The sequence below is a fragment of the Colius striatus genome, chromosome 3 (genome assembly GCF_028858725.1).
Source record: "Colius striatus isolate bColStr4 chromosome 3, bColStr4.1.hap1, whole genome shotgun sequence".
Classification (NCBI taxonomy): domain Eukaryota; kingdom Metazoa; phylum Chordata; class Aves; order Coliiformes; family Coliidae; genus Colius; species Colius striatus.
Window position 1 is genome coordinate 51,394,419 of NC_084761.1, and position 26,506 is coordinate 51,420,924.

Below are 26,506 nucleotides of genomic sequence, written 5' to 3' on the forward strand. Positions count from 1 at the left end.
TGACAAGCAATTGAGGCTGATACGTAAAGTCTGTTTCATGTCAAACCCATTTGCAGTGATTGGTGTCTGAAGTCCTTTAGCAAGGAGGAAGAGTGAGAAGGAATTTGAAGTAGGAAAGCAAATGAGTACTGGAGCTGCAAAAGCAGTGGCTATGTGGTTGAAACACCTCTGAAATATGCAGTGCAGTGGGTGAGTCAGTGCTGTTGGGAATAGCTTCTCTCATGCCCCTGTCATGAAGCATGGGTGATGTATCTTCAAGGTCCCAAGCAGACTGAAGTGGTCTCACAGAGCCTGAGCTAGGGTCCTGCTCAACTGTTCCTTGCTGATTGTCCTAACAGAGCCCAGGTCCTGATAGCAGGAATGACAGCATGAACATGAGAAACACCACCAGACTGATACTATGCAAGTGGATTCTCCTGGGACCTCTGAGAGAAAGATGTCATGGCAGGCTGGAGCAGAGTCTCTCCCCTGTGTACCCTTGCTGCAGGTAATTGACACAGGAACAGGGAACTTTGTGCCACTTAGCATAGCTCTGGCCCTGGGAACTATGCAAATGCAAGTGGTCTGGGTGAGATTTTCCTACTTGTATGCAAAATCCTTCTCTCTGTTAGGCAGCCAAGTAGGCTTACAGCTGGCCTTGTCTGGCTGCCAGCGTGGAGTAACTCAACACTCCTGCAAGTACTCGCTTTTCTTGATGTCAGCTTCCCTCTTAACTGTCTGATTTGTCATGGGCATCTGGCATTTCACGGGTATTTTCTAAAGGCCAGTGAAGTGTGCTTTGCAACATGCACGGGTCTGATTGCTGGCATGGGATCCAAAGGAGGCATCCCTCCCCACATCACAGTAAATCAAGGACAGAAGGAATAATGTGCCTACCTCTGTACTTAAACAAAAATTGTGCACCAATGCTTTTATGTGTTTCTGGACATATATGGCGGTAGAAATGTCTTCTTTGTGCAGAGTGGTGATGCACAATTGATGTCTGTCTGGCACATAGAATCAACCTCATAGGCTGCATGGCCTGAGCACAAGCAGCTGAAAGTTGGCTTTGCCTGTGTTTTCTCTGGGATAAAACAGTGACAGTGAAGAACATCTTATTGACATAGAAATACCTGCTACAGGATGAGCTGGCTAATACTGTGAGGAAACAGGCCCTTTTGGTAGAGCTTTGGGCATGGCTGAAGGTTTGTTCCTACCTTTGCCTATGATGCCCATGTGTAGATGGTTTCTTTTTAAATGGTGCAGGCAGTGTGTCTCCTCAGCCCATCTGCCTGGGGGAGTTTAGAAACCAACTTATGCTGCAGCCAAAACCAACTGTGGTAGTTTCATGATAGGTTCTCAGTTTATGTCTCAGCCTGAGCTTGCTGTACAGCACGTTTCAAGTAGTTGTGGAGACCTGTTTCTGTGCAAAAATGCCAGGAGGGTGACTATGGGACAGGTGCAACTTCTCTGCACCATTTGTGCCTTTGTAAATGGAGAAGCAACAAAGGAGCATCTTCTAAAGCATCTGCTATCTGTCTGCAGGTACTTTTAAGCAAGCTTGGTGGGTGCCTTTCTACTGTTGCATGAACTGGGACTTAGATGCATCTAAAAATCAGGCCTTGGTCATCAAGTATTTAGCATGAAAGTGTCTTTTGTGAATAGGACATATGCACCTAAATCAGCTGAATAGTTTTAGTGATGCAGACTTGCCTCCTGGAAGATGGGGTTGTTCTTCGAAAAGTGAACCGTGTTAGTCTTTAGCCTTAAGACAAAGTAGCTGGAGTTTTGGTTTAAACCTTAGTTGTTTCTGTGGAAGCTAATGTTAAAAACAAGACCATGTCAAGACTAGGATAACTTTTGCTGTTTGTTTGATTGTTGTTGCAGGCAACCTTTCAGAGAGAGCAGACAGAACTGAGATTTCCAGTCAAATTTGTGACATGTTCATGAAGGAATGCACAATCAAAATACAGACTTGCTGGTCTCTACATTGGGACAGAACAAGTGCTGCAGACAGGGGCTGCTCTAGCTACATTTAAGCTTAACAGTTAAATCAAGGGAACACCACCATAGGCCAAGGGCTTACCTTTTTCTTTTGTATCAATGTAATACTTCATTTGATCTGCTCTTTCCTACCTTGCAACAGCCCTGAAGACTTTCATTTCTAATTACCTGCAGTTTTAATGATTTCTGAATAGAAATGTGAGGTTTTTGAAACCTCCAAGAGATTCTGGGCCTGGAGAGTTGTGACCAAGCAGTGTCTCTGCTAGTTTGTTACAGCTGTGAAAACTGCATATTGCAATGGGATTTGCACTGGCTTTTATTTAGCAGTGATGTGAAGCATGATTTAGATAGTTATGGCTGATTTAGTACTGTGATGAGTTTCTGCAGTGAAGATGAGCAGTCTGCAAAGACAAGGGGGTGACAATGCTATGGTGGGAAGACAGTGGGACCTTCATTAGCTAAGAGAGGGAAAGTTTCATAAGTGACCTTCAGCCCACTTGGTGCATGATCTGTCTCGAAGTAACTGTGAGAACTGTCTGTCTTCTGAGGAGCAGCGCGTGTGTCAGCAAGAAATAAGGAGTGGGGCTGGAGAAGGTGTGAATGGGGCTAGGAGCACAGAGTAAGGTGAACTTTATCCCAATGGCAACCTGGAGGGGAAGGTAAAGCCATAAAGGAAAGGAGAGTTGATTGAAGAGCTATGGGAGGCGGTCTGCCTGCAAATCAGTCATCTATTTTACCCTGCAGCAATCTCCTCTGCTTGTGAAATCTCTGTCTAAAGATACCCAAAGTGGGATGATGGAAATAGGAATGAAGACCCAAGCAGACAGACCAGTCTTATTGCAGTCTTCTGGTTTAAGATCTAATGGATATTAGCCCTGTCTTAAAATCACTGCACCATTATGTACTTTAATGAGGCATTTTTCAGAGCCAGTGTTTTCAGTGCTGTTAACAATACTCTATCTTGGAAGTCAACCTGGGAATCACAGGGACGTGGAGCCCGGTGGCGTGCGTGCTTGATGAGATGCAATGCTGCTTTCAGTGTGTGACAGCTCACGTAATTGAGGACGCTGCCTTGCAGATTTAACTTTGAATTGCAAATAACCATCACGATTCTTCTGTTTTGGGAGACGTGTCTGCATGGCTTAAAAGCTTCTCTGCCACTTCAGGTTTGAGTGTGGGTGTGAGATGAGAGTAGATATTCAAACCAAATGTGAATTCATCTTGTCGACCACGAGTGCAAACTGGAATTACTGGCCCCAGAGATGAGATATCCCTCAAGAGGACCTCTGTGTGTACATGTCCCCTGCCGAGCCCTCCCCTCTGCTACCAAAATGTGCTCTTGCTTTGGAAAAACCAAGGGTGGGGTTTTAGATCTTCTTTTTCATGAAAGTGAGAAAAGAAACAGTGTGGAGAGGAGGGAAGCAGCATTTGGGGGACTTCAGGTGTGATGGGGCTGAGTGTTGTGCCATTGTTGCACAGATTGGGCAGTCTTCTTTGAAACGCAATTTCTGTTTTTTCTGATGTGCCTGGCAATTGCAGCTAGACACAAGGAAACATTTTTACAATATTCTTTTTTTAACAGTGGAGGAATTTATTGCAAGTGTATTTCAAAATAGAGGAGTCCAAGGACTATCTATCTTGAGCGTTTTAGTGAATGAGGAGACAGCTTATGGTGTCTGATTTATTGATTGCTAAAGTTTTAGGTGGACCTGTGACTACAGTCTGCTTACAGCTGGCCTGCCTTTGAAAAGAAAGTCACTGATGTAGCTGGCACAAGCTGATTGTGGCCTGCTGCCTCTGCCTTGGGTAGGGCTGTTTGGCACCGATGTGGGCACACTCAGCAGAAGATCCGAGCCCTTACTGGGCATGGATGCTGCCATCCCATATTGCCTTTGAGAGCAGACCGTACTTGCCAGACTGGTATCAAAAGGTGCTTCTGGTGCTATTGTGTGTCTAAATTGCAGCTGCACTATGCTGAGGAAATGGCATGTCAGTGGCCAAGGAATCTGCCCTGCTGAGGCCAGTCTTGTCGAGTGGGGACAGGAGGAAACTTGAGTTGCTGTGAGTGAGCTGCTGGGACTGAGCACATATCAGCACCTGGCTTTCCCCTCTCACTGTGCTGACCTGTATCTTGTTCTGGAATACATGCTGCCAGGGCACCAGCAGTGTGGAGTTGCCAACTTGGCACTTGAACAGCAGAACTGAGACAACTTATTTAGCAGAAGGCTGCCATGCAGTGAGAGCCCCGCACTGCTACTGACCCAATATAGAGCTGGTTTTGCCTCCTTTAGGGAAGAGCTGATGGTCAGAGCTGGGATCTGCATGCTCAGCAGAGTATAGTGGGGCCCAGAGCCCTGACAAGATGCAGCAGCAGTCCCATGGCAGCTTTGGCAAGCTTGCCCAGGGAAAAGGGGATTAGGGAATCCTCTCAAGTATTTTTACCTACTTCTAAATATTGCTCTAGCAGCTAAGAGAGACACCCTGCAGCTGGCTAGCTACCGCAGGACAAGAGGGTCTCTCCAGCTCCTAGTACTCATAAATTGCAGTACTGGCTGGACAGATGCAATGGGCAGGGTTGCTGAGGGACAGAACATGAGGTAACATACAGGTTCAGAAAAGGTTAAGGACACTGGTCTGTAGTTGATTTGAGGTCCTCCATAGAATTTCTTAGAGGAGAAATACTGAAGTGATGCAAAAAAATCATGTCTTTGGCAGTGCTTCCAAACCATCTCCTTTCTGGTTCATACCAAAGAAGGTGGTCTTGGCAGGGTCCTTATAGAATCCTTCTGCTTGAGCTGAAAGACAGCTGCTTTTCAGGTAGCTTTGAGGGTGTAAATGACTGTAGTATGCAGATGTGAATTATAGGGCTTTTTATCTGTAGTCTTCTCTGTCTACCAATTTCCTGATGACGCTACAAATCAGCTCCCTCCCTTTTATGCAGATTGGAGGTAAACTTCTGGATCCCATCTGCTCCCAGAGCCTAATTAAAACACCTACTCCTAAAACTTCCATCTCATTAGGCACTATCTAGATGCTATGAATCCCTGAGGAGCTCTCAAGTCAGTGTGGGGTGATTCAAAGCCGAGACAGGAAAGATGGCAGATGTTAACATTTGTGTGGAGCAGCGTGTCTCCAAGCTGTAATCACCAGGATGTTCACCATGGTTACACAAGTGAGACCTGTTTGGGTTGCAGGACCAGTAGGCTCTCTTGCAGTGCTCACATGGATCAGTCATAGATGCTTGGTGAGGGGGAGGGAAAGGGCATACAAAAAAATGCAAAAACTGCCTTGTTGGTGCTTAAGTGTTTTCATTATTTTCCGTTTATTCACAGGAGAACTGCTGAGTCAGCCAAGACCTGAGGGACTGACGGAGATCATCTGTCCCAAGAACGGCAGCGAACGAGTTAATGTTGCCTTGGTTTACCCCCCCACTCCTACTGTGATCAGCCCATGTTCCAAGTGAGACCTGAAAGCAGTCCCCCATTCCCCTGTCAGAGGACACCTGAAAGCCTTCGTAAAACATGCCCTCACCCAGTATTTACTCTGGAAGGCAGCAGTCCCACTGCCTGGGGCTCTGGAACTGTTGTCTGCTCTCTTTGGAGTAGCACAAGGGAATTTGGCAGGGAGCTTAGAGCCCAGTGTCTTGCTGGTGGCTGCTGCTAGAATGCATGTGGATGCCTATTGCTCACAGTTTGGTATATGAAAGTAGCTTTGGATGCTGTTCTTTCTGTTCAGTAGCCTCCCACCCCAAAATATACTCATCCTACTGGAGAATAGCTTTGGTGATGAGTGTCTGTTGAGCTGTGTATGAAGGTGAAGTGCCCACCCCAGGCAGGAAACTGAGACACAGGTCATGGTCGTCTGTTCATTTGGTCCTCTTGTGTGTGTACTTGATAGAACACATTCCTGACCTGAGGTTGCAATTTTTGTTGTACCGTGCTGCCAGGCTATGCCTGTGCACTCGTCCTCCAGCCTGCCTTCCGTAGCATCTGACAACTGTGTCCCAGTTTCACTCTGCTGGCAGGAAGCTTGTGTTCTCAAAAAGGCCTGTGTTACTTTTTCAAGACCTCACCCTCCCTATTTAGAAGCCTAGAGAAAATTATGTGTCTTTGGTTATTCATCACAAGTGCTGTGAACCCCGCTGCTCATGTGACGTTGTTCTTTATCCATTTTTCTTGCAGATAAATCGACAGTACGGTGCCAAAGGTTTTCCACCGGGCAGAACATAGCTGATGCTCTGCAGTGCTCCCATCTCTCCAGTTGTGGAGTTGCATGCTGACGGGGATCGATGGGACTTTGGACTCTGAAACGCTGTGGGGCGGGGGCAGCTCCCAGGTGGGGGCCTTGTGGCTGGAGTGGACGTGGTCACCTGGAGGTCGGGGACAACAACGAGACATGAAGCAAAACAGTTGCTGCAGATGTCAGGGCCACTGGCCAGAGGGGAAGCGCTGGGGATAGGATTCTGTGGACCCATTGATCGTGTGTTGAAAACCCATTTGGATATCATGATGAATGTAAAAATGTTCTTGGTATCATTTAATTCAGACCTGCTTGGAGGAAAGTCTCTTGAAATGAGCTGTAGCGGCATTCCCTGGATTTGTTCCTGGACAAGTGAGTTTTGTGGCAGCTGGCCAAGGCTTTGTCAAGTAGGGGATTGATGCTGTGAAACCTTTTAAAAAAAATTGTTCCACTTCAAACCAGTTGGCTGTGTCCCACACAGCAGGCTTGGGTGGTGGCCGGCAGAGCAGGAGGAGAAGCAGGCTGGGAAGCGTTTCACACAGGCTGTGCCATGAAGCAGTGAGGGTGTGTTGCAATCCCACAAGGATGGAAGAAGGGCAGTTACTGTGCCCCCAGCACCGCCACTTCCTGATTATTGCCAGCCCCTTGACAGCTTGTGCTCTGCCCTGTCTGAGTGCCCTGCAGTTGTCCTTGTGGCACTCTCCATGCGTTGTGACCACTAGAGCAGCAGAAACATAGATCCGAGTCCTCCTGATAGCAAAGCCACCCAGGCACTTTTGTGCAGATGTCTGGTGGTGTGTGGCTGTAGGGTACAATCTGGCCCTGATGCCCTGGGGCTGACCTTGGCAGCCATGCTTTGTGGGCAGCCACTCTCCCCAGGGCCAGATGTGGGAAAGGGCAGGCTGAGCACTAGTATCACAGTACTGGTTTCTCTCCTAACTATGTGGTTTTGAGGACTTCTAAGATGTTGCTGTTAGTTTTGTGTCCTATATCTGAATCCTGATAATTGGACTATATGAGTCCTGCTCCATGCAAATGTTTGATTTGGTGTAAATCAAACAGGAGGCAGGCATTTCCAGTGCCAGGATCCCTTCATCAGATGCTGGTGGAGGTCTGAAAGACAAGGGACTTAAAATGCTTGCGTTAATGTGCAGCTCTTAACCCTTGGGGCTGTGGTGGCAGCAGAGGCATGGGGCAGAGGCCTTTTCCTGCAGACCTGGGAGAGTTGATACTGGTTAGCAGGCAGTCTGTGCTGGGATGTGGGCTGGCCAGGCCTGCAGTCAGTGCAAGACAGTGACATGCATCCTGCTAGGACCTGCTGCTGTTGTACAGGTGGCGTTCCTTTGGTTCCTGGTCCTTCAAATACAAGCCTTTTGTGCAGGGCTGCAGATATCCCTGTTGGCAGGAGCTTAACACTGGGAAATGCAAGGCAGAATCCACTCTAGCAGGAGAGTGCAAGGACCAGGTGAAAGAAATCAAACTATTGTGTCTCACTTCAGGGAGGAAAGCTGCCAAATAAACGCTGGCAGCTGAGTCAGCTTCATGTCTCTTCAGAATATCATTCCAGCTGGGGACAGAGCCTGAGCTCACATTTCATGTGTTGAGCTGTCACCTCTGGCAGTGGGCTTTTGAACCTTTCTTAAATCAGTGAGAAGCTGTGTTTCTGTATTGCTGTAGATAAATTGAGGACTAGAAATTGTCTGTGGTGGCTGGAGAGAGTGAAAGGGAGGTGAGGTCTTTGAATGGTGTTAGAAATAGTGGTAGGAAACTCCCTTGCCCCAAGTCTTGCTGTTCATGAGGCAGGAAGGACCCTGGTAAGGTCAGCACTTACATTCCCTACTGTCGCCTCCCAGGCTGGGCAGCCTTCTTCTCCTCTCTTTGCTGCTACTCACCTCTCTCTTTCCATTCTCCATAGGAAGAAACTAGCAATTTGTTGCTGTGACGTTGCATGGAAACCACGTTGTAAAGAAACCACAAACTGGAATCCTTTTCCAGCCGGAGGCCTGTTTCCCAGTGTGCCCATCTGGTCTGGGATGCGTGAGCATTGAAGGAGTGAGAGGACAGAGCAGACGTCTTGCAGCCTGCTCCTGGGGACTGCAGCGCTGCTGCCGGGGCGTGCCATGAGCCGGCCTATGCGGGCACTCGGGCTGCTGCATGCGCCGGGAGCGTGGCAATACGGAGAGCGGCCTAGTTGGCTCTGTTTCATCCGCCCACTGTTTTAGTAACTGGTGTAACTATTTTCATCTGTATCTTTTTTAATATGTAAAAGCCATTTAATTTTCTATGCAGTTCAAATACGTCTCCCCTTTTCCAGGTGGGAGATCTGTGCAGGAGAACCAAGCCAAGTGGCTGATAGTTCTTTTGATATTGCTATCACTGTCTTTTAAGGATGCATCCTGAAGCCCTCTGCACACAGTGTCTCTTTACTGAGCTCCTGCCTGTTAGACCCCACTTAACATCCCTGAGCCCCAGGGATGAGGACCCCATATTTTTTTGACGGATGTAATTTTTCATGAGTCAAGCCACAAGGCAGGAGGGCTTTAAGGCAGCACCCTAAGAGAAGATATATCTGAGTTCAAAGCATGTTACTACATTCCTGTTCTTGTCCCTGCTCAGAGAGTTACTGAACTGCTAGAAATGACTAAGGCCTCCACGGAGCACCCTGTAGCCTTTACTGAAAGTGTTTTATGAAGAGGGCAGAAAGGACTGGGGCATCAATTGTCTCTCCATGGAGCTGATGGTGAATTTAGCCCCTTTGGAATAGGAAGAGAATCTCCTGGTACTAGATGCCTACTTCACTCGAGGCCTGCGCTGGTTTGCAGACCCTTTGCATGTTGACCAGTTGATTTCCTACTGAAAGTGGTGCAGACCGGTTTGGAAGCAGAGCTGGCAAATTGTGTTGCACTACAGGACTTTCACACCTGGAACATGTCCTGGAGTCCCTTGTGTTACCCTCCTCCTCTGAAGCAAAACCTGGAATTCAAAACTGCATCCGTCCAAGTGAAACTCCCAGGATAGTAGCTTTGCCTTCTGCTGGGTCTGTGCAACGTGAGAAATTGCACGTCCCTAAGCAGCACACAGATCTGTTGAGTGAGAGGGCACCTGAAGGATGATGCTGCACATCTAGCTCATCTTAGGGCAACAGCTAGAAGGTCCTGGGTGATGGGACACTTGTGCTTTAACTGTGCTAAAGACTTTTTGCAGAGAGAAACAAGATTGTTTCTAACTGCCACAAGACCAGGATGGATTTGACTGGTCTGTTGGAGCAGTGCTGTTCTTTCTGCATTGTCTCTGCTCTGAGCTTGGGGAATTCAGCTCCAAAGTTAAACAGAAATAGAGGCCAGCCTGGAATTTAACCCACCTCATGGTCTCTCAGACAGCAGAGACTGGGAGCTGTGGAAATGTGGGTCATCTCCCTTGCAGCATCCCCCATGGTACAGTTCCAACATGCCTGTGAAAACTTGATAGTGTATTTAGGTGCTGCTTTCCTGAGAACCCAAGATACGCTTGGCTGTGCTCTGGCACTGGAGCTTTTGTGGGGTTCCTGTTCCCCTCCCCTTTGTACCTCTGAGGTAGTTAAAGTTTGTCAGAGCAGTAGGGTCTCCTCATTATGAGGAGACAGATATGGTTAACACTATGTGTCTCCTCATTATGAGGAGACAGATATGGTTAACACTATCTGCAAATTGTATTTAGGAGCTCACTAAGTGAGGTGGAAACCCCGTGGCTCTCTACTGCAGAGCCAGATTCCAGAGCTCAGCTCCTCCTGCACCCTTTGGAGGGGCTCGTGGCCTGGTGTCTTTGGAACGGCAATGCAGGGAGGTGGAGATGCTGCACTGCAGTAAGCACAAGATAGAGGCAAGGAAGCAGGCCTCGGTGTAGCACTCATTATGCGCTTCATGGCTCAATTCATGGACTGTAATTGCAGGTATTCATATAGCCAACATCCCTGGGCAGGCCTCTATGCGCACACACACGGGTATGCCCAGACATATACACACCACACCCACACTCCCCACACGTCCTCACCAAAACCACTGAAAATAAAAGTTATTTCAATCTCCAGGAGGGATTTGGCTGTTTGAAATTTGGTTTTTACCTTCCTTTGCCTATTTGGACCCTGCCTCTGAAAGAGTCCATGCCTAATTATAGATCTGCAGTTTGAATCTGGGCGACAAGAGCTTTTAGGAGCACTGTTAGCAAATGACTTTCAAAATCATCAGGAACTTTTACATCAAGTCTGACCACCAAGCCCCTTGTTGTATTAACATCTGTGAACTGTTGCCCTCTCCAGCAAGGCAGGGGATTGCTGGGGAACAGCTTTTTCCCTACTGTGTTTAAGGTTTAAGGGTTTGTGAGGCCAGCTTGGTGGTTATTGATACCGTGTTGTTTGCTTTTTTGTAAAGCTTGGTCCCCTGTGAACCCCACTCAAGCCACACATTGTTCAGAGGCAAGTGCATGGCCCCCTGCTTGCCAGCATGAGTATAAGCCAGAGTGCCAGGAGGGCAAGTTAAAAGAGAGCAAGTCCCTTCCCACACAGCACCTTGTGGAAGAGAAGACAAGACAGGCTTCTGTGGCAGTCCTACTGAACCCAGTGACTCTGCACAGCAGAACTAGGGGAAGGGATGGCAGCATCTGCAACAAGAGGCTGGCACGAGATAGAAAGTAAGACTGAGGGTGAGTGACTGGGCCCCAGCCACAGCAGAGCAGAGTGGAAGATGCCAGTCTACCTAGGGGCTGACAGATGTGAAGGTGTTAGTGTTCCTGCATCAGTCATGTGGGTGCCAATATGCATTGACCTGCATCACTGAAGGACAGAAGGAAAAATCTCAGGATGTGCCTGGACTGCCCTCCAGGGCCATGGGAAGCACTAGCAGAACATAAATTCACCCATTATGGACAGAGGGGCCTCCTCCTTTTGCCATCACCTCCTGGCCAAGAAGACCCAGACGGCTGTGTTCCATGCCACTTGGCCCACTCTGCTTCTTGACTGTGGATTAAGGGATAGTGGGAAGAGCATGAGAGAACTTTCCCGGGCAGAGGGGATGAGGGCCAGCCAAATCGATCTGGTTTCTAGAACTTGGCCATGCATGCACCATGGGTGTCCCAGATCTGTATTTAGGATGCCCTGTGCAAAGTCAGGATAGGAACATGGAAGCACAAATAAGGTGTCCTATATCACGGCCAGTGCTCCTAGAAGCAGCTGTGAGTCCAACACCAAGAGGCTCCTCAGCAAGGGCTGAGGAACGCAACAACAGGAGCGTGAAGGCAGAGGTAGTGCCTCAGAGGTGAGGGGCCGAGGGCTAACCGGGGCCGCGGCTGCCGTTGATCCCGCCGGGACAGGCAGGAGGTGAGGCGGGCCGGGTGCGCGCAGCACATGCCCACGACAGGGGAGGTGGGCGCGGGGACCGCACTGTCGTTCGGGCCTCCCGAGGCACTGCACGCGCGGGCGGCCGGCAAAGGCGGCGGCGGGGCCGCCCCACGGCCCAGGGGCGGGACTCGCGCAAGCCGCGCCCCCCGGCTGGCCGCCGTCCCGCCACCGCCATGGAGGAGCAGAAGGAGAACTGCCTGCAGGTCGGCCGCGACGAGACGCCGGTACGGCCCACCAACGGCCCGCCGGTGAGTGCGCTGGGGCGCCGGGTGCCGCCGGGCGGCCCCTCCGGAGCCGGAGCCTGGCTGGCGGTGCCGGCCGCGCCGGGCATGCGGCCGCGTCCCCGGCCCGCTGCTGTCCCGCGCGCATGCGCAGCGGCCACGGCGCGCGCGCTGCCTCTTCTCCTCGGGGTTCGGTGCGTCCTGACTCTCGGTGGTGCCCGCGGCTAGGCCGGCGCGGCGGAGCTCAGCCCAGCTCAGCCCAGCCCAGCTCAGCCCAGCCCAGCCCAGCGCCAGAGCCAGAGCCAGAGCGCCGCGTTACCAGGGAGGCGCCTGCTGCGCTACGGGCTCTTCTGCCTGCGTCCAAGGCCCAGGAGGCCCTGCGGCGGCGGGCCCAGGGGAGGCGGGCCCCGCCATGTGTTCGCCCCACAGAGGCTGCGAATAACCGTTACACAGTCAAAGTGCCTTTCGGGTTTCTTTTCATTTCATGTTTTGTTTGTTTGGCACGTCTGGTCTGCCCGTGTGTCTTAGTATAGACTCTGTGGGAGATCGCTTCCTGTCAGACAAGGTTTTGCCAGCTCATACCGGACAGCTTAACTTTTCCTGTTGAAACTGGGACATGCGTTCAAGTTTTGTGTCTTAGAGCTGCTTTTTGACATGGCTTTGGACGTGTGTGTTAGTATCGCTCTATTCTCTCTGTTAAATTTCATTAAAGAAACTAAATGGTTTTTCAGGGTAGGCTTTAGTACGGATTTTCCTATCCATCTGTTAGCTAGTTCACTCAGTGTGACCGTGGGTGAAACGGTGTGACGTTTTACTGCATTTTGGTGTCAGAATGGCATGTAAATTTTAATGGTCTAGCTTCTCGTTTTGGCTTTCTTAATGACCTTTAGATTTCTCTTTCTTCCAGGGTAGACAGCATTGTAGGATCAGTGATCAAGAAATTAGTGGGAAAAACTCAACTGCCAATGCAAATGACTTCAGTGATCCTGTTTACAAAGAAATTGCTATAACCAATGGCTGTATCAACAGAATGACCAGAGATGAGCTCAGAAGTAAACTTGCAGAGTTCAAGCTTGAAACCAGGTTGGGCTCCTTTTTAAAGTTTTGTTTGTTTGTTTATCTTTGAGAGCAGTAGAGCCGTAAGGGATGGTTATTTTAAAGTTTAAAAGCACACTACAAAATGAAAAGCTGATATGCCATCAAACGCCAGCTGTTCTACGTGCAATCTTGATGCAAGTTTTTTTTTGTGGGATTACTGCATGTGGTACTGCTTAATGTGTTATCAGAAATATATGCTGTATCCACTGGTAACACAAAGAACAGGTTAATTGTAGGTTAATTGCCAATGTGATGTTGGTCAGGAGGGAGAGATCTGAAGAGCTGCAAGGGTTCTCAAGTGGTATGGCAGACCTTCAGTGTGTAGAAACTCACGTCAGGACACGCACATTTTTATTTACTGTAATCACAACAGATCTGATACTGGCTAGAGCCTCTGGTGATAGAGCTCGGAATTAAACTAATGCAGAGGACACGTGCCTTTAGATGCAGAGTTTGCTGGTCCGAATAGATAGGATAATGTGTATAGGTGGAAGTACCACAAACTGGGTTTGTGCTTACTGAGGAGAAGGAGGAAAGGGCTAGATATATGAGAGTGGTGGTTCCTGCTCTTTCAGAAGTGACCCTTTGATGTTGCTGTGGCCAGACAAATTTGAGATGTTGAGATGAAAGCTGGGAACAACAAAGTGTGTTGTTTCTGTTGGCAACAGTTATGAGGAAGTAGCAATGGTGGGGAGTTAGCAAAGTAGGAAGCCACTGCTCTGAATGAAGAGGAAAACTGAAAGGTGAGAAGGAGTCTGAAAGCAGAAGTCTGGCTTTCTACAGAAGTAGATTGTATGGGGAAGGACCTTCAGGTGAAAAAAAAAAACAAAAAGAAGGAACAGAGATTCATTTGAAAAGCATAAAAGGGGAAAAAAAACCCCAGTAACTGCAGCCTGGCATCCCCACCTTATCTGTCTGCAGGTGTTCTGATTGCATGTTGACTTTTTTTATTCCTCCTTCGGTTAAATGAATTTGACTCCTTGGAAAGAAAAAAACTACATTACCTGGTAAAATTTTTAATAAAACAAGTTATATTTGTGCAACTATTCAGCAGTTATTCTGATTTTAAAATAAAAAGCAGAACTCAAATATGGGATCTGGTTTCCTCCTAAGTTTCTAATTTTTCTTCTGCAGTTTTAATTCAGTTGTAAATGCTTTTAGCTAAACTAGATTTCCTTTGGTAGTACATCCAATTAAGTTGGTCAGAGTAGATCTTATACATTAAAAAAAATTGTGTGTCCCCTCTAATATAGTGAATTGAGCAGATTGCCACACACCATCCCTTGCTTTGGGGATGTTTCGATAGCGGATCATCTCCTCTTTCAACTTTTTATAGATTTGATGGAAGGAGAGGTAATTTTCCCCTCCATTAGGTCCCGTATTGTTTCAACTTTCAGCTGGTCAAGGAAATAACTAGATTAGTGAACTAGAGTGGAAGAAGAGTTACTTGTCTTTGCAAAAGAGGCTGCTGTTTTCAAATGCAGTCTACTTTCAGTTTTTCCTTGTGGATTACTTGCTACAAGTAACTCTTATGACTTCTGTGATTTCGTTTGCAAGGTGTATTTTTAAAAATAACTTCCTTCAAGGAATAAATTATGCCTGTTTATTCAGCTCTGATTTGATATGTGGCAGTTCTGGGACCTGTACTTGCATATTACGATCTTTCTGTTAAAAAGACACAATAAAGTAACTTTAATTGTTTGCCACCCTGAATTTGTGTTAGCCACAAACCTGCTGAAAAGCAGGATCTTGACCAGGAAGTTATTTTGACAGCTGAAATCTTGAGTACTTTACTTGAGTAACTCAAGCTCAATTTTAAATTGAAATTGAGACAAAAATGTAGATTTTCTGGCTGGATTCTGCATTATCTGTTCCGCTGATGGCAGCAGTACCTTGTGCTTCAGTCACTTCAGGCCAAGGGCAGACGGAAATATGGGTGAGGCAGTACTGCTTCCAAGACAGAGGTCATCTAGGAGCAATCTACAAAGCCTAGGGCTTTGCAAAGGCTTCATCTACTGAGTCTTGCTGAGCTGGAGGGGACTGCGGAGAGTCTCTGCACTGTACTTCACAGTCTGCTCCAAACACTGGTATTGTTTAACTTCACTAGTTGTCAGGGGGTATCACAGCTCCTGCTGTGATATAGCCAGAGAATGGGGCGTTAACAGTGTGGTAAAGTCGAATTCAGACATCCTAAGTACTGATGTTCAGAGAGAGTTTAGTAAACTATGAACTTTCAAATCTTAGATACAGCTTCAGTTCTACAGTGGTGAAACAACTAGTGAAATGAGAGTTTGACTTTTGTCACATTCCTTATCTCTTTAGAGGAGTAAAAGATGTGCTGAAAAAGAGACTGAAAAACTATTACAAGAAACAGAAGCTGATGCAGAAAGAAGCCATTAATGGAGACAGCTACTACGACTACATCTGTGTTGTTGACTTCGAAGCCACATGTGAGGAAGGAAACCCGCCTGAATTCATACATGAAATAATTGAGTTTCCTATTGTGTTACTAAACACACATACCCTGGAAATAGTAAGTGATGTAATTACTGTGTTGGTGTGCTCTTCTTTGATGTAACTTCTTTTCTTTAGAATGTCTGGATTACATTTTAGGTTAATGTTGAAATTCATTAAAAATAGCGCTTTTTTTCCATGAAGACCTAACTGCTGTGCCTCTTACATAGAAACACAACTTTCTGTTCTTGGAGCATCTGGAGGAGATCATCCTCCTGCTATTGACTCCCTCTACCGATAAGAGGAACTTTTCAGTTTCACAGTCTTCCTCCCCGTTCCCCTCTGCTTCTTTCCCTGCTTTAAAATCCACAAAGCTATTTCTAGGGCTCAAGGCATAAACAAGGATTAGTAAATTCTGTGCGTGTGTGTGAGGCAATCTGGAAGAGACTAAAGCAGAAATGTAGAAAGCAAGGCCGAGCAAACTCTACTTTGTGGTGAGCTAGGCTATTTCTAGCTAGCTAGGCTAGCTCTGATTGTGTATTTTGTGACCTGATCTAGGTTGACCTGCTTCTGGAGGGGAGTTGGACTAGATGATCTCTAAAGGTCTCTTCCAACAGCTACCATTCTATGATACAGTAATCACAGTGATGATACATTAGAATGTAGCTGCATGTGTGACTAACTACAAAGAGATGATTGTGCAGATTACCAAGACTCTTTTATTACCTTTAGAGTGTTAAGAAGCAGTGTGGATTTTTTTCCTCTGTCCAAAAGGTTTTGTATAGCAGCAGGGTTTTAGGGCTTCCATGGAAAACTGGAACTTGCATGTAATGCTCTGTTTCCTGGGGTGAGGTCATTGTGTTTATCTTTGGCTGGCATCCAGTGATGTATGGCTAGCCTCTGAGGGCTGTTGCCTTTCTTGAGTTATAGGTGAGCCTTTAGGGATAGCACCTAAAACCATCAGGCTTTGTTCATGCCTCTTGCTACATTTTTTTTTCTTACTCATGTTGTCCTTTTCACAGCTCTTCCCCTCAATTACAGTCTGTCCTTCTCCCCTCGTACACCCACGTTCTTTGCACCCACTGGCTGAGAGGAAGGACATGTTCCAGTTGGAAAGCTATCCATCTCTCCCATTGGGAATGTCATATTGTCCAATCAGGAGGCTCATATTCTATTGGCTGTGGAAGTACACAATCCTTTTTGCCTCCAGCAGGACAAGTAGCTGCTACTGCCTTTTGGCTATGAGCAAGCCAAAGAAGTTGCCTTGTGGGCTACATAGTGTGCTGCTGCTGAGTGTTTGATTCTCTTACGACAGGAGGATACCTTTCAGCAATATGTGAAGCCTGAGATTAATCCCAAGCTTTCAAGCTTCTGCATCAGTCTTACAGGAATCACCCAGGTAATTTGCACTTCTGTTTCCTCAGGAAAGTATGAAAAAAAGAGGTGTGATGTTGATGTTTTCAGACTGGTAGTCTTTCACAGTGATTTTTCTGTAAAGCTTATTCTCTTAATCCTTGTTTTCTTTTCCCTTCTCTCAGTTATCACAGAATTGATTTCACTAAGTTGATCATTTAGATGTTTATAAGAGGCTGTAGGGAAAAGCATTCAGTTTATAATCCATATGTAGAAACTTCATCTTTAGCAGAAGAAAGAACCTTTTGAATTGCATCTGTTCCTCTTCTGAGATTTATGATGGCCATGACCTGTGATCAAGTGACTTGAGCAGGAGCCTGGGAAACAAACTCCAAGGTTTTAATCTACGTCCAACAGCTGACTAACCTTGTTAACTTTACAGATACTATTTGGAGGCTGGGTCTTTTATTGGTGCTGTTGTGGTGCTAGTTTTTCAGTTTCAAAAAATCTGTCCGATTGCTGTCTTATCTGAACGTGTAATCTGTGTCTAAACGTTTTTTGTGACACCAACTTAGTGAGTGAGTTAGCGAGTGCCTGTGTACCAATATAATTCTTACAGGCTGGTTTCTTTTCTGAAAAAATGTTCCTCTGTTGTTTTTTTTTTTTATTCTCCTAGGACATTGTTGATAAAGCTGATACATTCCCTCAAGTTCTGCAAAACGTCATAGAGTGGATGAGACAGCGAGAACTGGGAACAAAGTACACCTATTCCATGTTGACAGACGGGTATGTCCTTATCTAACCTTCAGCACTACCTAAAACTGAAAAAGGATGTGTAACTTTTGTGAGAGTTGTTCAAGTGGATCATGACACTGCCTTTGGGCTATTTTGTTGCCATTTTAGCTTTTGGTAAAATCAGAAAAGCTGAACTAAAAAATCTGAAATGAAGCTTAAGTCCATGAGGTGGCACTGTTTCTTTCCTATCTCTATATGCAGCAAAATGATGTGGAGTAGACTTTTTATCCTTCTTTGTTATTGTAATTCTCTGTTTACATCTAGTTTTCATATAGCACATAATACTTGAAAATAATGTTGTGCAACTTCATTTCTAAGAAAGTCACGTGTTCTCCTGAATCCAAGGTTTCACAGCTGTGTGGTGGTTGTGTTGTGTCTTCTGTGTGTCAGTGTTACTGTGAATAAATCCTGCATATTTCTCCACAAAGCAATAATAGATGATGCTGTTTATTGAACAAGGAGAAATGGCTACCATGGAAAGCTCTCTGCTCTGGCTGAGAGGGCTGTAGCTCTGGTGAGTCCCACCTATGACAAGATTTGTGTGTGAGGGATGGACTAGTCCTTGAACTTCCACCTGAACTTGCTCTCACCCAAAGGCTGGGTGGAAAATCAAGTCCCCTAATGACTGCAAGGTGAACAGATAGCAAGATCTAGATGTATCTGCGATGCAGTATTATTCATGTGATCTTAGCTTTGTTATATGATGACAGATTCTGTTTGAGCCTTATCTTGTATAGCACTGGCCAGGGCATTTTTCTGTAGGTGGTGCATGCTTTTTAGCCACGAATCATTACTTTTCTGTTAACAGATCTGCTTTCCTCCTTTTCTTGGAATGAGGGATTTAAGTCGGACAGGGACTTTTTAATATTAGCCATGTTGAGATGAATGATAATACTTTCATGTTGCAGTTCCTGATGTTTGCCTGGGGGAGGTCACCTGCTGTACTGGATTAAAAAGGCAGTCCTGTGCCACTCTGTTGCGATGACTATTAAAACAGAGAGAGATGAACCCCAAAACAAAACTGGAGGTTATGAAAAAAGATCATGGGGGATCTTAGCATGGCTTCCCAACAATTATTTCAAGTAAAACACAAATAAGTGTTCTAGTCTATAATACAAGTGATTTCAAAAAATAATTTATAATAGGACTTGAATTAAGAAGTAAGAAACCTGATTTATTTATTAAACTAACTCAGTTTGTTGAGTGGAAGTGGGGTTTTTTTGCCATGTGACTTTTTTTTCTGAAAATTCCTGAAGATTTGACTAACTGTAAATCACAGGTCTTTTCTGGCGAAGAACCCGTATCATTCAAATATGCTTGTGTCCAATGTGAACAGAGAAGCCATTTAAAATCTGTGACACGTGACTTTGTTAGATCTGTGTACACCTTAAAAATAAGGAATTTAAATAATGTCATTCCAACCTGAGATTAAGGAACCATGGTAAATACTACTATTTGAGTAATTTTTTTGGAAGCAATAGTGAATTAAAGAAAGAAACTGATGCAAGGCTGATTATATTATGGAGCCTAGAATGTGTCTGGAATTCTCCTCAAGAAGAATCTTCCCTAGTGGGATTCCTCAAAGAAAATAGGTGCAGTGAGATCTCTGTCACATAGGTAAAATTGTGTAGACAGCTACTTGCAGAGGGGGGAAAAAAAGCTTTATTTTACTTGGACATTTACACTTGTTATGGTTGTACCCTGCAGGAAAGCAGGCTAGGAAGTATGTGGGGTTATAGTTTCACCTTCTTTCCATAAAGGACAGGTTGCTTCTAAAATTGAGTGCAGCCTTGCTTCAATTACTGTCGTTAAGTAGAGAGATGCATGCATATCACAGAATGATAGGGGCTGGAAAGTACCTCTAGAGATCTAGTCCAACCCCCCTGCTGCTGCAGAAGGTCCAACTAGATCAGGTCACACAAAACACATCCAGGTGGAGTCTGAAAACCTCTGGAGAAGGAGACTCCACACCCTCCCTGGGCAGCCTGTGCCAGGGCTCCCTCACCCTCACAGGAAAGAAGTTTTTCCTTAAGTTTAAGTGGAACTTTGTGTATTCCAGCTTCATCCCATTACCCCTTGTGCTGTCACAAGGTACAACAGAAAGAAGTGATGCTCCAACCTCCTGAAATCCACCATTTAGATATTTGTAAATATTAAAGAGATCTCACTTATTAAAGAGTCTCCTCCAGACTGAACAGCCCCAGTTCCCGCAGCCTTTCCTGTCCCCTGATCATCTTGGTGGTCCTGCACTGGACTCTCTCCAGCAGTTCCCTGTCCCTCTTGAGCTGGGGAGCCCAGAACTGGACACAAATGAGGCCTCACCAGGGCAGAGTAGAAGAAGAACAGGACCTCCCTCCTTATTTGTCAGCACCAAGTCCAGCAGCACAACACCTCCTCATTGGTTCCTCAATCACCTGTGACAGGGAGTTGTCATCAACAATCTTTGGAACCTTCTGGACTGTGTGTGCTTGGCTGTGTGGCTTTGCCAGCAAATATCAGGGAGGTTGAAGTCCCCCATGAGGACCAGGGATTGTGACTGTGAGGCAGCTCTCAGCTGTTTGTAGAAAGCCTCATCTACTTCCTCTTACTGACCAGGTGGCCTGTAGCAAACTCCCACAACAGCATCACCTACCTTACCCTGCCCATTAATTTTTACCCATAAACATTCAGTGGGCCCCTCATCCCCACCCAGGCAGAGTTTAATGCACTCTCACATAGAGAGCAACTCCAGCTCCTTGCCTCATTGGCCTGTCTTTCCTAAACAATACACAGCCATTCATGTCTGTGCTCCAGTCATGTGAGCTGTCCCACCATGTCTCAGTAAGAGCAATGATGTCATCCTCACCCCCATCTCCAGTTCCTCCTCATTCCCCAAGCTGCATGCCTTGGTGTACAGGCAATGCAAGGGCTTACTCGAACACACAGGTTTCCCTGGATATAGATGCAAGAGGTACCCAAGTAATAAGGAAAATTTAAGGTGTTGCTTGCTTCCCCAAGGGCTCTGTAAGCATCTAGTTTTGGCAGTTTTTGGAGCAGCTGTGGTAGGTAGAGAATTTGGCCTGTTATTTATTTTTTTGTTTTTTAACCATGATGGACCTGAAACCATCCTAGTGAAAATCTTGCTCGGAGCATTATTTGTTTTCTCCATGATTAAAAAATTCATATTAAAAAAAAACTTTACCACAGCCAGAGAGCTTTTCCTTAAACTGTTTTCCCCTCTACTGATCACCAAAGAAAAGGAGCTTGTTGTGCTACAGCTGTGCAATCTGTAGAACTTGGGGCATCTGAATTATGTATTACTAATATGTTTTTCTTTTCTCACTTGTTAAGATCTTGGGATATGAGTAAATTTTTGAACATCCAGTGCCGCAGTAGCCGTATCAAATACCCTTCTTTTGCCAAAAAGTGGATCAATATTCGCAAATCGTATGGGAACTTCTATAAGGTTTGTACAAATCCTTGTTCCTCTTGCAGGAAAACTTGATTTAGAAGTCTAGAATGTCCTGTCATACTTGTCGTCTTTGCTCGTATAAAATTACAGTACTTAAACTAGTTGCCTGGGGTCTGCCTTTCAAATGTGCTTCATGCCCAGATCTTACTTTACTAGTTGATCGTATAACCTGCTGCATTTTTGGTTTAGTCTCGTGTTTAAGAATCAGGAGATGCTCCATGAAGAATTGTCTAAAAATGTCATACCAGTGCTCTTAGATCAAGTGTCTCTTGAAGTAGTTGTGCTGAAAAGACTCTGTATTGATTTTTCAATGAATTTTTCCTATTTTCCTATGATATAGTACAAAACTAATTTGCATCATTACCCTCACATATCTCAACTTTTGACAGAGAAAGATCAGGACATATCTATAGTGGAGTTAAATTGCCAAGAAAAAAATTAACACCAAGTTTAGTGCTGGACCTTATTGCTGCTTGCTTTCACTGTCAGGTTATGGTAAAACTGGTTATTGACAATTGTAGCAAACTGCCAGTCTGTGTTCATTAAACCACTTGTTGGAATGTGATTTCAGCCTGATGATCTCTTGAAGAGCTTTTTCATACCAAATGTCACCTCTAGGGGAAAAAAAAAAAAGAGGTTAATGTTTAATAAGAGAAAAAGTTTACGTTGTGGTGGCCAGATTTTACAGGGCTACTCCATTTCTCCCTCTGTTATTGTGCCTTCTCTGCATGACCATTTCTGTCACTTACATGCTAGAACACAGAACAGTCTTGTTAGTCCTATCAGCATTCGTCTAAGCATACGTTCCTTTTCCTTCTCTGTTGAGCAGTGAGTACTTTTTCATCAAAGGCAATGAAGATTGTAGCTAGAAGGAACAGAGTTCTTTTTACTACTTGTGATTTTATGTTTTTATCAATACAAACAGTTGTAGTGTTTGTAGTTGTTTGCTGCTTCCATTTAGCTGTTCCATGCTGCTATTGAATCTGTTGTTACAGGTGAAATGAATGACAAGGAATGTATTGTAGCTTTCCTGTAGAATCTTCCACAGCCTAGAGTGTGTCTCCCTTGCCCAGTTTGTGAGTGTTACCACTGGAGTTGTATATTGCCAGATTTTGGCAGCTGTGTTGTCACTGTTCTGCCAAGCTACTAAATCCAGCAGTATAGTGCAATATTCTGGAACTTGTCATGCCCTGTGTTCCCCCAACCATCACTACCAAGAGAACAAAATAAGTTTTCCTTTAAAGTTGCCTTTTTGTGGTTTTTTTTACCCTTTCCAGAGAAAACAAATATATGTTTAATCAAGAGAGAACTTGGGGCCTTTGCTGGTGTAGCACTTTGCATGGGTCAGTCAGTTAAGCATCCTTGTCTGTTCATGCTCATGGTCATCCATGTAAACGTGGGCTGCTGCTATAGGTGTTGCTGATTTGTTCCCGTGGCATTTGGTGGCATTCAGAGGCTTGGCATCAGTAGGAATCAGGAGCCTGATGCCTCTTTAATTGCTTAGCATTTAAAAGGAAAGGTAAAATCTGATTCCTTCTGCAGTGCCACTGTGGGTGGTAATTCCTTTTTTTTTTTTAAGGCTTATTATTAACCCTAGCTAGGCCATGACTTCCACTGTTGCCAGCACTGGTGCATCTTGAGCTGGTCCTGGTCATAGTGAGAGGCTTCTGACATTATCCTGAGTCTAGACAAGCTCCTGTTGGCTATGTCTCCTCTGAAAAAATGAGAGTGTCTGTCTCACCAACGTGCTTTGAAATTAAATCGTTAGTGATCTGACAAAAGGCATCATGAAAGTTGTATGTGACTTAAGCAGACTTACAAGTCTGCATATGTTTCTACTGCACTGTGTTAGATCAAAAAGAGTTGGTACAGAACCTAATTGTTGAATGTGGTTCACTTTCTCCATCAGGTTCCTAGGAACCAGACCAAGCTGACAATCATGCTTGAAAAGCTGGGCATGAATTACGATGGGAGACCTCACAGTGGACTGGATGACTCTAAAAACATTGCAAGGATAGCTATAAGGATGCTACAGGATGGCTGTGAGCTGCGGGTGAATGAGAGAATGCATGCTGGCCAGCTGATGACAGTCTCCTCCTCGGCCCCCTTAGAGGGAGCCCCTGCTCCACAGATGCCCCGCTACAGGAACTAGCAGTTCAGGGCTTCTGCCTTGGGAACTGCTCTCCGAGAACCACAAAAGACTGTTCAGAGCCTATTTAAACGGCCACCTCTGCCAACCTGTCTGCAATGCAGAATCTGAAAGCACCTTAACTAATGGTCTGTGTTGAAATGGAGTGTGGAAGCGCTTTGCTCTTTGATGCCTGTGTTACAGCATTTTTATTTTTATAATAATCATTTATTTTTTGTTCATGTTCTTTTCAGCTTTTCTAGCAGAAATGTTGATACTCAGAATCCAGGCAAAGTATTAAGCTTTTAAGAACATATAATTTAAACACATGCAAAAATGGCTGGGGCCTTACGTACTGCTGTGGATAGTATTTATTCAGTATGCCTTTCCTCGTAAGGGTATCTAGCATCTGATTATTCATTGCACACAAACAAGACATTGCTGGAAGAACTGAAATAGGGAGTGGTTGGGCTGGCCTTTCCTGATACAGCACTCCTGTAAGTGTTCCTGCTGTTTTGTTGGTTTGGATTTTTTTTACAAAGTCTAGGTGAAATGGGAGCATGTTCATCAGTTCTAAAGCACTAGAGAAGTACCATGTTGTTAGGTTGCTGGTTTTGGTTTGTTTTTTCTTCAAGGGATACATTTGTCTGTTTCCACATCCAACAGAAGAGCTGTGTAGAAGCTTCTAGTTCATAGCTGAAGACATGCTCAACTATTTTTGGTACCTTCCCATACCTCTGCCACCACGAAGCTATGCCTTAATCTCAGTCTTTAACATTGGAAGACGAATTTTATTAGTAAAAGCCGCATGTAATTATTAACAAGTTTTGGTTGCTCTTAGTGGGGGAAAAAAAAAGTTAGCTTGGTATCCCTGTATTATAATTCATTCTTTCTGTTACTTACATGCAGGAAACAAAATAACCAGTTTGTAATAAAGCTGCTTTGAGAACATTCACTGCTGGGCTAATCAAACCCCTCGCCTTGCTCTTCCGACTATTAAAGCGGGTCAATGGGAAATGTCAGTTTTCAGTTGCTTCTTATGTAGGAAAGAAGCAATTTTCCCTCCAGAGTCACAACTGCTTTAGAATGATGTTCATTTTTTTCTGACAGTAAACACTTGTAGAGTTTTGTTGAACTTTACCATTTCCTTTATTTCCGTAGCAGTACTTGATGTATTTTCAGAAGGGTAAAATCGAAATCTTTCATATGCTTACACTGAAAATACCATTGATTTGTCAGACCATATTTTGTACCAGTTGTTAATTGTGTATTTGCTTCTCACTATAGCAACCATGGTAGCCTCTTTTCTGAGGAACCAGGGTAATTTCCTTTTTTTCTGTTTTGAAATGGAGTGTAGCTCAGCAGATCTCCCTTGGGATGCCAGCAGTGTCGTAGACTTTGTTACTGGTCTTTTATTTACAGGTCTGTAACCAGGTCTGCAGTCCAATGAAAAACATTTCTTTGTTACAGATTATACTACAGGTTTCATAAGTGAAGGGCTGTTGTAATTTTACATCATTTATTTTAAGTACAGAGTTGTTTATTTTTGTTGAATAACTTCAAAAAGGTATTTTGAGATAAGGGTTAAATATTAATAATTGTCTTCTGTTTTCTGCCTGAATAGTTTTTTTTTTCAGTGAGTTGCAGAAGTCAGTAGAGTCATTCCAGATGCTATTTTTAATCTAAGTTGGATTCATGTCAAAGTGTAAACCATAACTGTTTTCACAGAGTGTTTGATTCTGTGATTGAGAAGTGAATTTTATCAACACTTGTTGGTTTTCATGAAATGTAAAGAAACTTATTAAAATAAGTTGGTATTTATTCACATGTCAAGTACTGAGTTCACTGAAAGCACGGGATGACTTCAGCAGTCTTTGGGATCTTGGCCTCAGCATGGGCCGTGATTAGTCTTCTCTGGTGGACTAGGAACATTGCCATGGCTAGGTGGCTTAAACCTTATGAATGTGACAATTTCACAACACTCAGTAAAGGGATAAATTTTCCTGTTTGCTTTCATGCTAAAGGGGAAGGAGGTATTTGAGGGGAAAAAAATCCAAAAACATGGTACAGTGATTTTAGTAGTGACACTTGTGTTCAGCCAAAGAGTGGTTTTTTGGATTGATCTTGTTTGTTGATCCAGAGAAGCTTGCTGAATGCATCTCTGCTATGATGAATATTTCTGTTTATTAGAGGAGTCATCCCATTGTGTAAAAATTAATTGACAAGCATGTAAGCAGTCTTTTCTATGCGGAAAACAAACATGCAGACATCATCCTGCTGATAGAGGCCTTGTTTTGTTGTTGTTTGTTTTTATTTCATGTTTCATGAGCTATACTTGAGCAATTCTACCACTACTGCAGACAGCCTTTGTAAAGCACTAGTGAATTTTAAAGCAAGAGTTGCAGACAAATTTCAGCATGAGCACTTTCAAGTATATTTCTTAATAACTATTTATATGAATGAGAGAGGGATTCACAGAGAGAGGCAGGTTAAAGAGCAATAGGCCTCAGCAAATGTTGCTAGCTGCGTGGGGAATAAGAGGTCGCAACAGTCTGTAGCATCCCATCAACCTCCTAGGGAGGTACAGCTACAGGGACAAGTCTCAGCAGATCAGTTGTCCATAGAAACTGTCTGTGCTCATCTTATAAGGTAGTTTAATAATTTAGTTTAACAAGGTAGTTGTGTTTCCAAGTTTTATTGGAAACTAACATTGCAATGAGGACGGAGCTATTCTCATCAGTGGAAATAAATAAAAACAACCAAACCTCAGTTCACCTTGAATTGAGGTTCTTGTGCTCTTGGAGTGCTCTCGGCACTTCACTGCAGGCCTTCACTGCTCTTTGGTCACCTTGAAAAAGGAGTGGTTTTTCACCACAGCTTTGTTGAAGGACAACTCATTTGTCTGGCTTGACAGTTCCCAAGGCTGTTTTTAAAGTCCTCTCTTTTTCTTCCATTACTGAACTTTTGCCTCCAGTGAAGAAGTTCTTCCTTGTGTTTCTTTGGAACCTCTTATGCTCCAGCTTGTACCTGTTGCTGTGCTCCTTAAATTAAAGGAGCACGACTGCTTTGCACTAAATGACCTCACATGGAGGAAAGGCCTTTTCAAATAAACGACAAGAGCCTTGGACACCTCTTTATGGCAGAAGTGACCTCTGTGTGTGTTCTGATTAGGAAGATGGTTGCATGGCTCAGGCAGCTGTCTCTGTGGCCTGATGGGTAGTACCATGCCCTGCTCTTGCGATTTTAACTTAGTGTGGTCGTGACTGTCTGTGTTAATTGTCAATCTTGTGATGCTGTGGGCAGATACATGGTGGAGGTTTTCTGCCTGCGTTCCTGACTGAGTTACTGCCAGTCATGGAATGGTTTCTGTGGTTTGAAGTGAATGATACTAGTGATCTTGCATTGGTAAATAC

The 26,506-nt window shown here is 44.8% G+C and overlaps 2 protein-coding genes across 4 annotated transcripts in view; both read left to right on the forward strand.

The window, feature by feature from the left end:
• The window catches only part of MFHAS1 (multifunctional ROCO family signaling regulator 1), a 28,297-nt gene extending 22,851 nt beyond the window's left edge, over positions 1–5,446 (forward strand). Inside the window, exon 2 of the mRNA XM_061993801.1 lies at positions 5,316–5,446. Within this exon, the coding sequence (XP_061849785.1) occupies positions 5,316–5,446 (131 nt within the window). The remainder of the gene's footprint in view (positions 1–5,315) is intronic.
• A 6,299-nt stretch (positions 5,447–11,745) lies between these two features.
• On the forward strand, positions 11,746–25,374 carry ERI1 (exoribonuclease 1). Of its 3 annotated transcripts, none has more exons than XM_061994095.1 (7): positions 11,746–11,841; positions 12,722–12,897; positions 15,235–15,445; positions 16,682–16,765; positions 17,396–17,505; positions 20,845–20,959; positions 22,875–25,374. In XM_061994095.1, exons 1-7 carry the CDS (start codon positions 11,767–11,769, stop codon positions 23,115–23,117), a joined length of 1,014 nt encoding a protein of 337 aa, XP_061850079.1. In that variant the 5' UTR covers positions 11,746–11,766; the 3' UTR covers positions 23,118–25,374. The 3 variants fall into 3 exon arrangements, with proteins under 3 accessions (XP_061850079.1, XP_061850082.1, XP_061850081.1); XM_061994097.1 differs by lacking the exon at positions 11,746–11,841 and adding an exon at positions 12,044–12,486; XM_061994098.1 differs by lacking the exon at positions 16,682–16,765.
• The last annotated feature ends 1,132 nt before the right edge of the window (positions 25,375–26,506 follow it).

Bases quoted from the DNA above. Each gene is read 5' to 3' on its own strand.
- ERI1 (XM_061994095.1), top strand. From the start codon at position 11,767: ATGGAGGAGCAGAAGGAGAACTGCCTGCAGGTCGGCCGCGACGAGACG. The intron at 12,898-15,234 runs GTTGGGCTCCTT...TTATCTCTTTAG, and splicing joins GAGTTCAAGCTTGAAACCAG to AGGAGTAAAAGATGTGCTGA. The intron at 15,446-16,681 runs GTAAGTGATGTA...CTCTTACGACAG, and splicing joins ACACACATACCCTGGAAATA to GAGGATACCTTTCAGCAATA.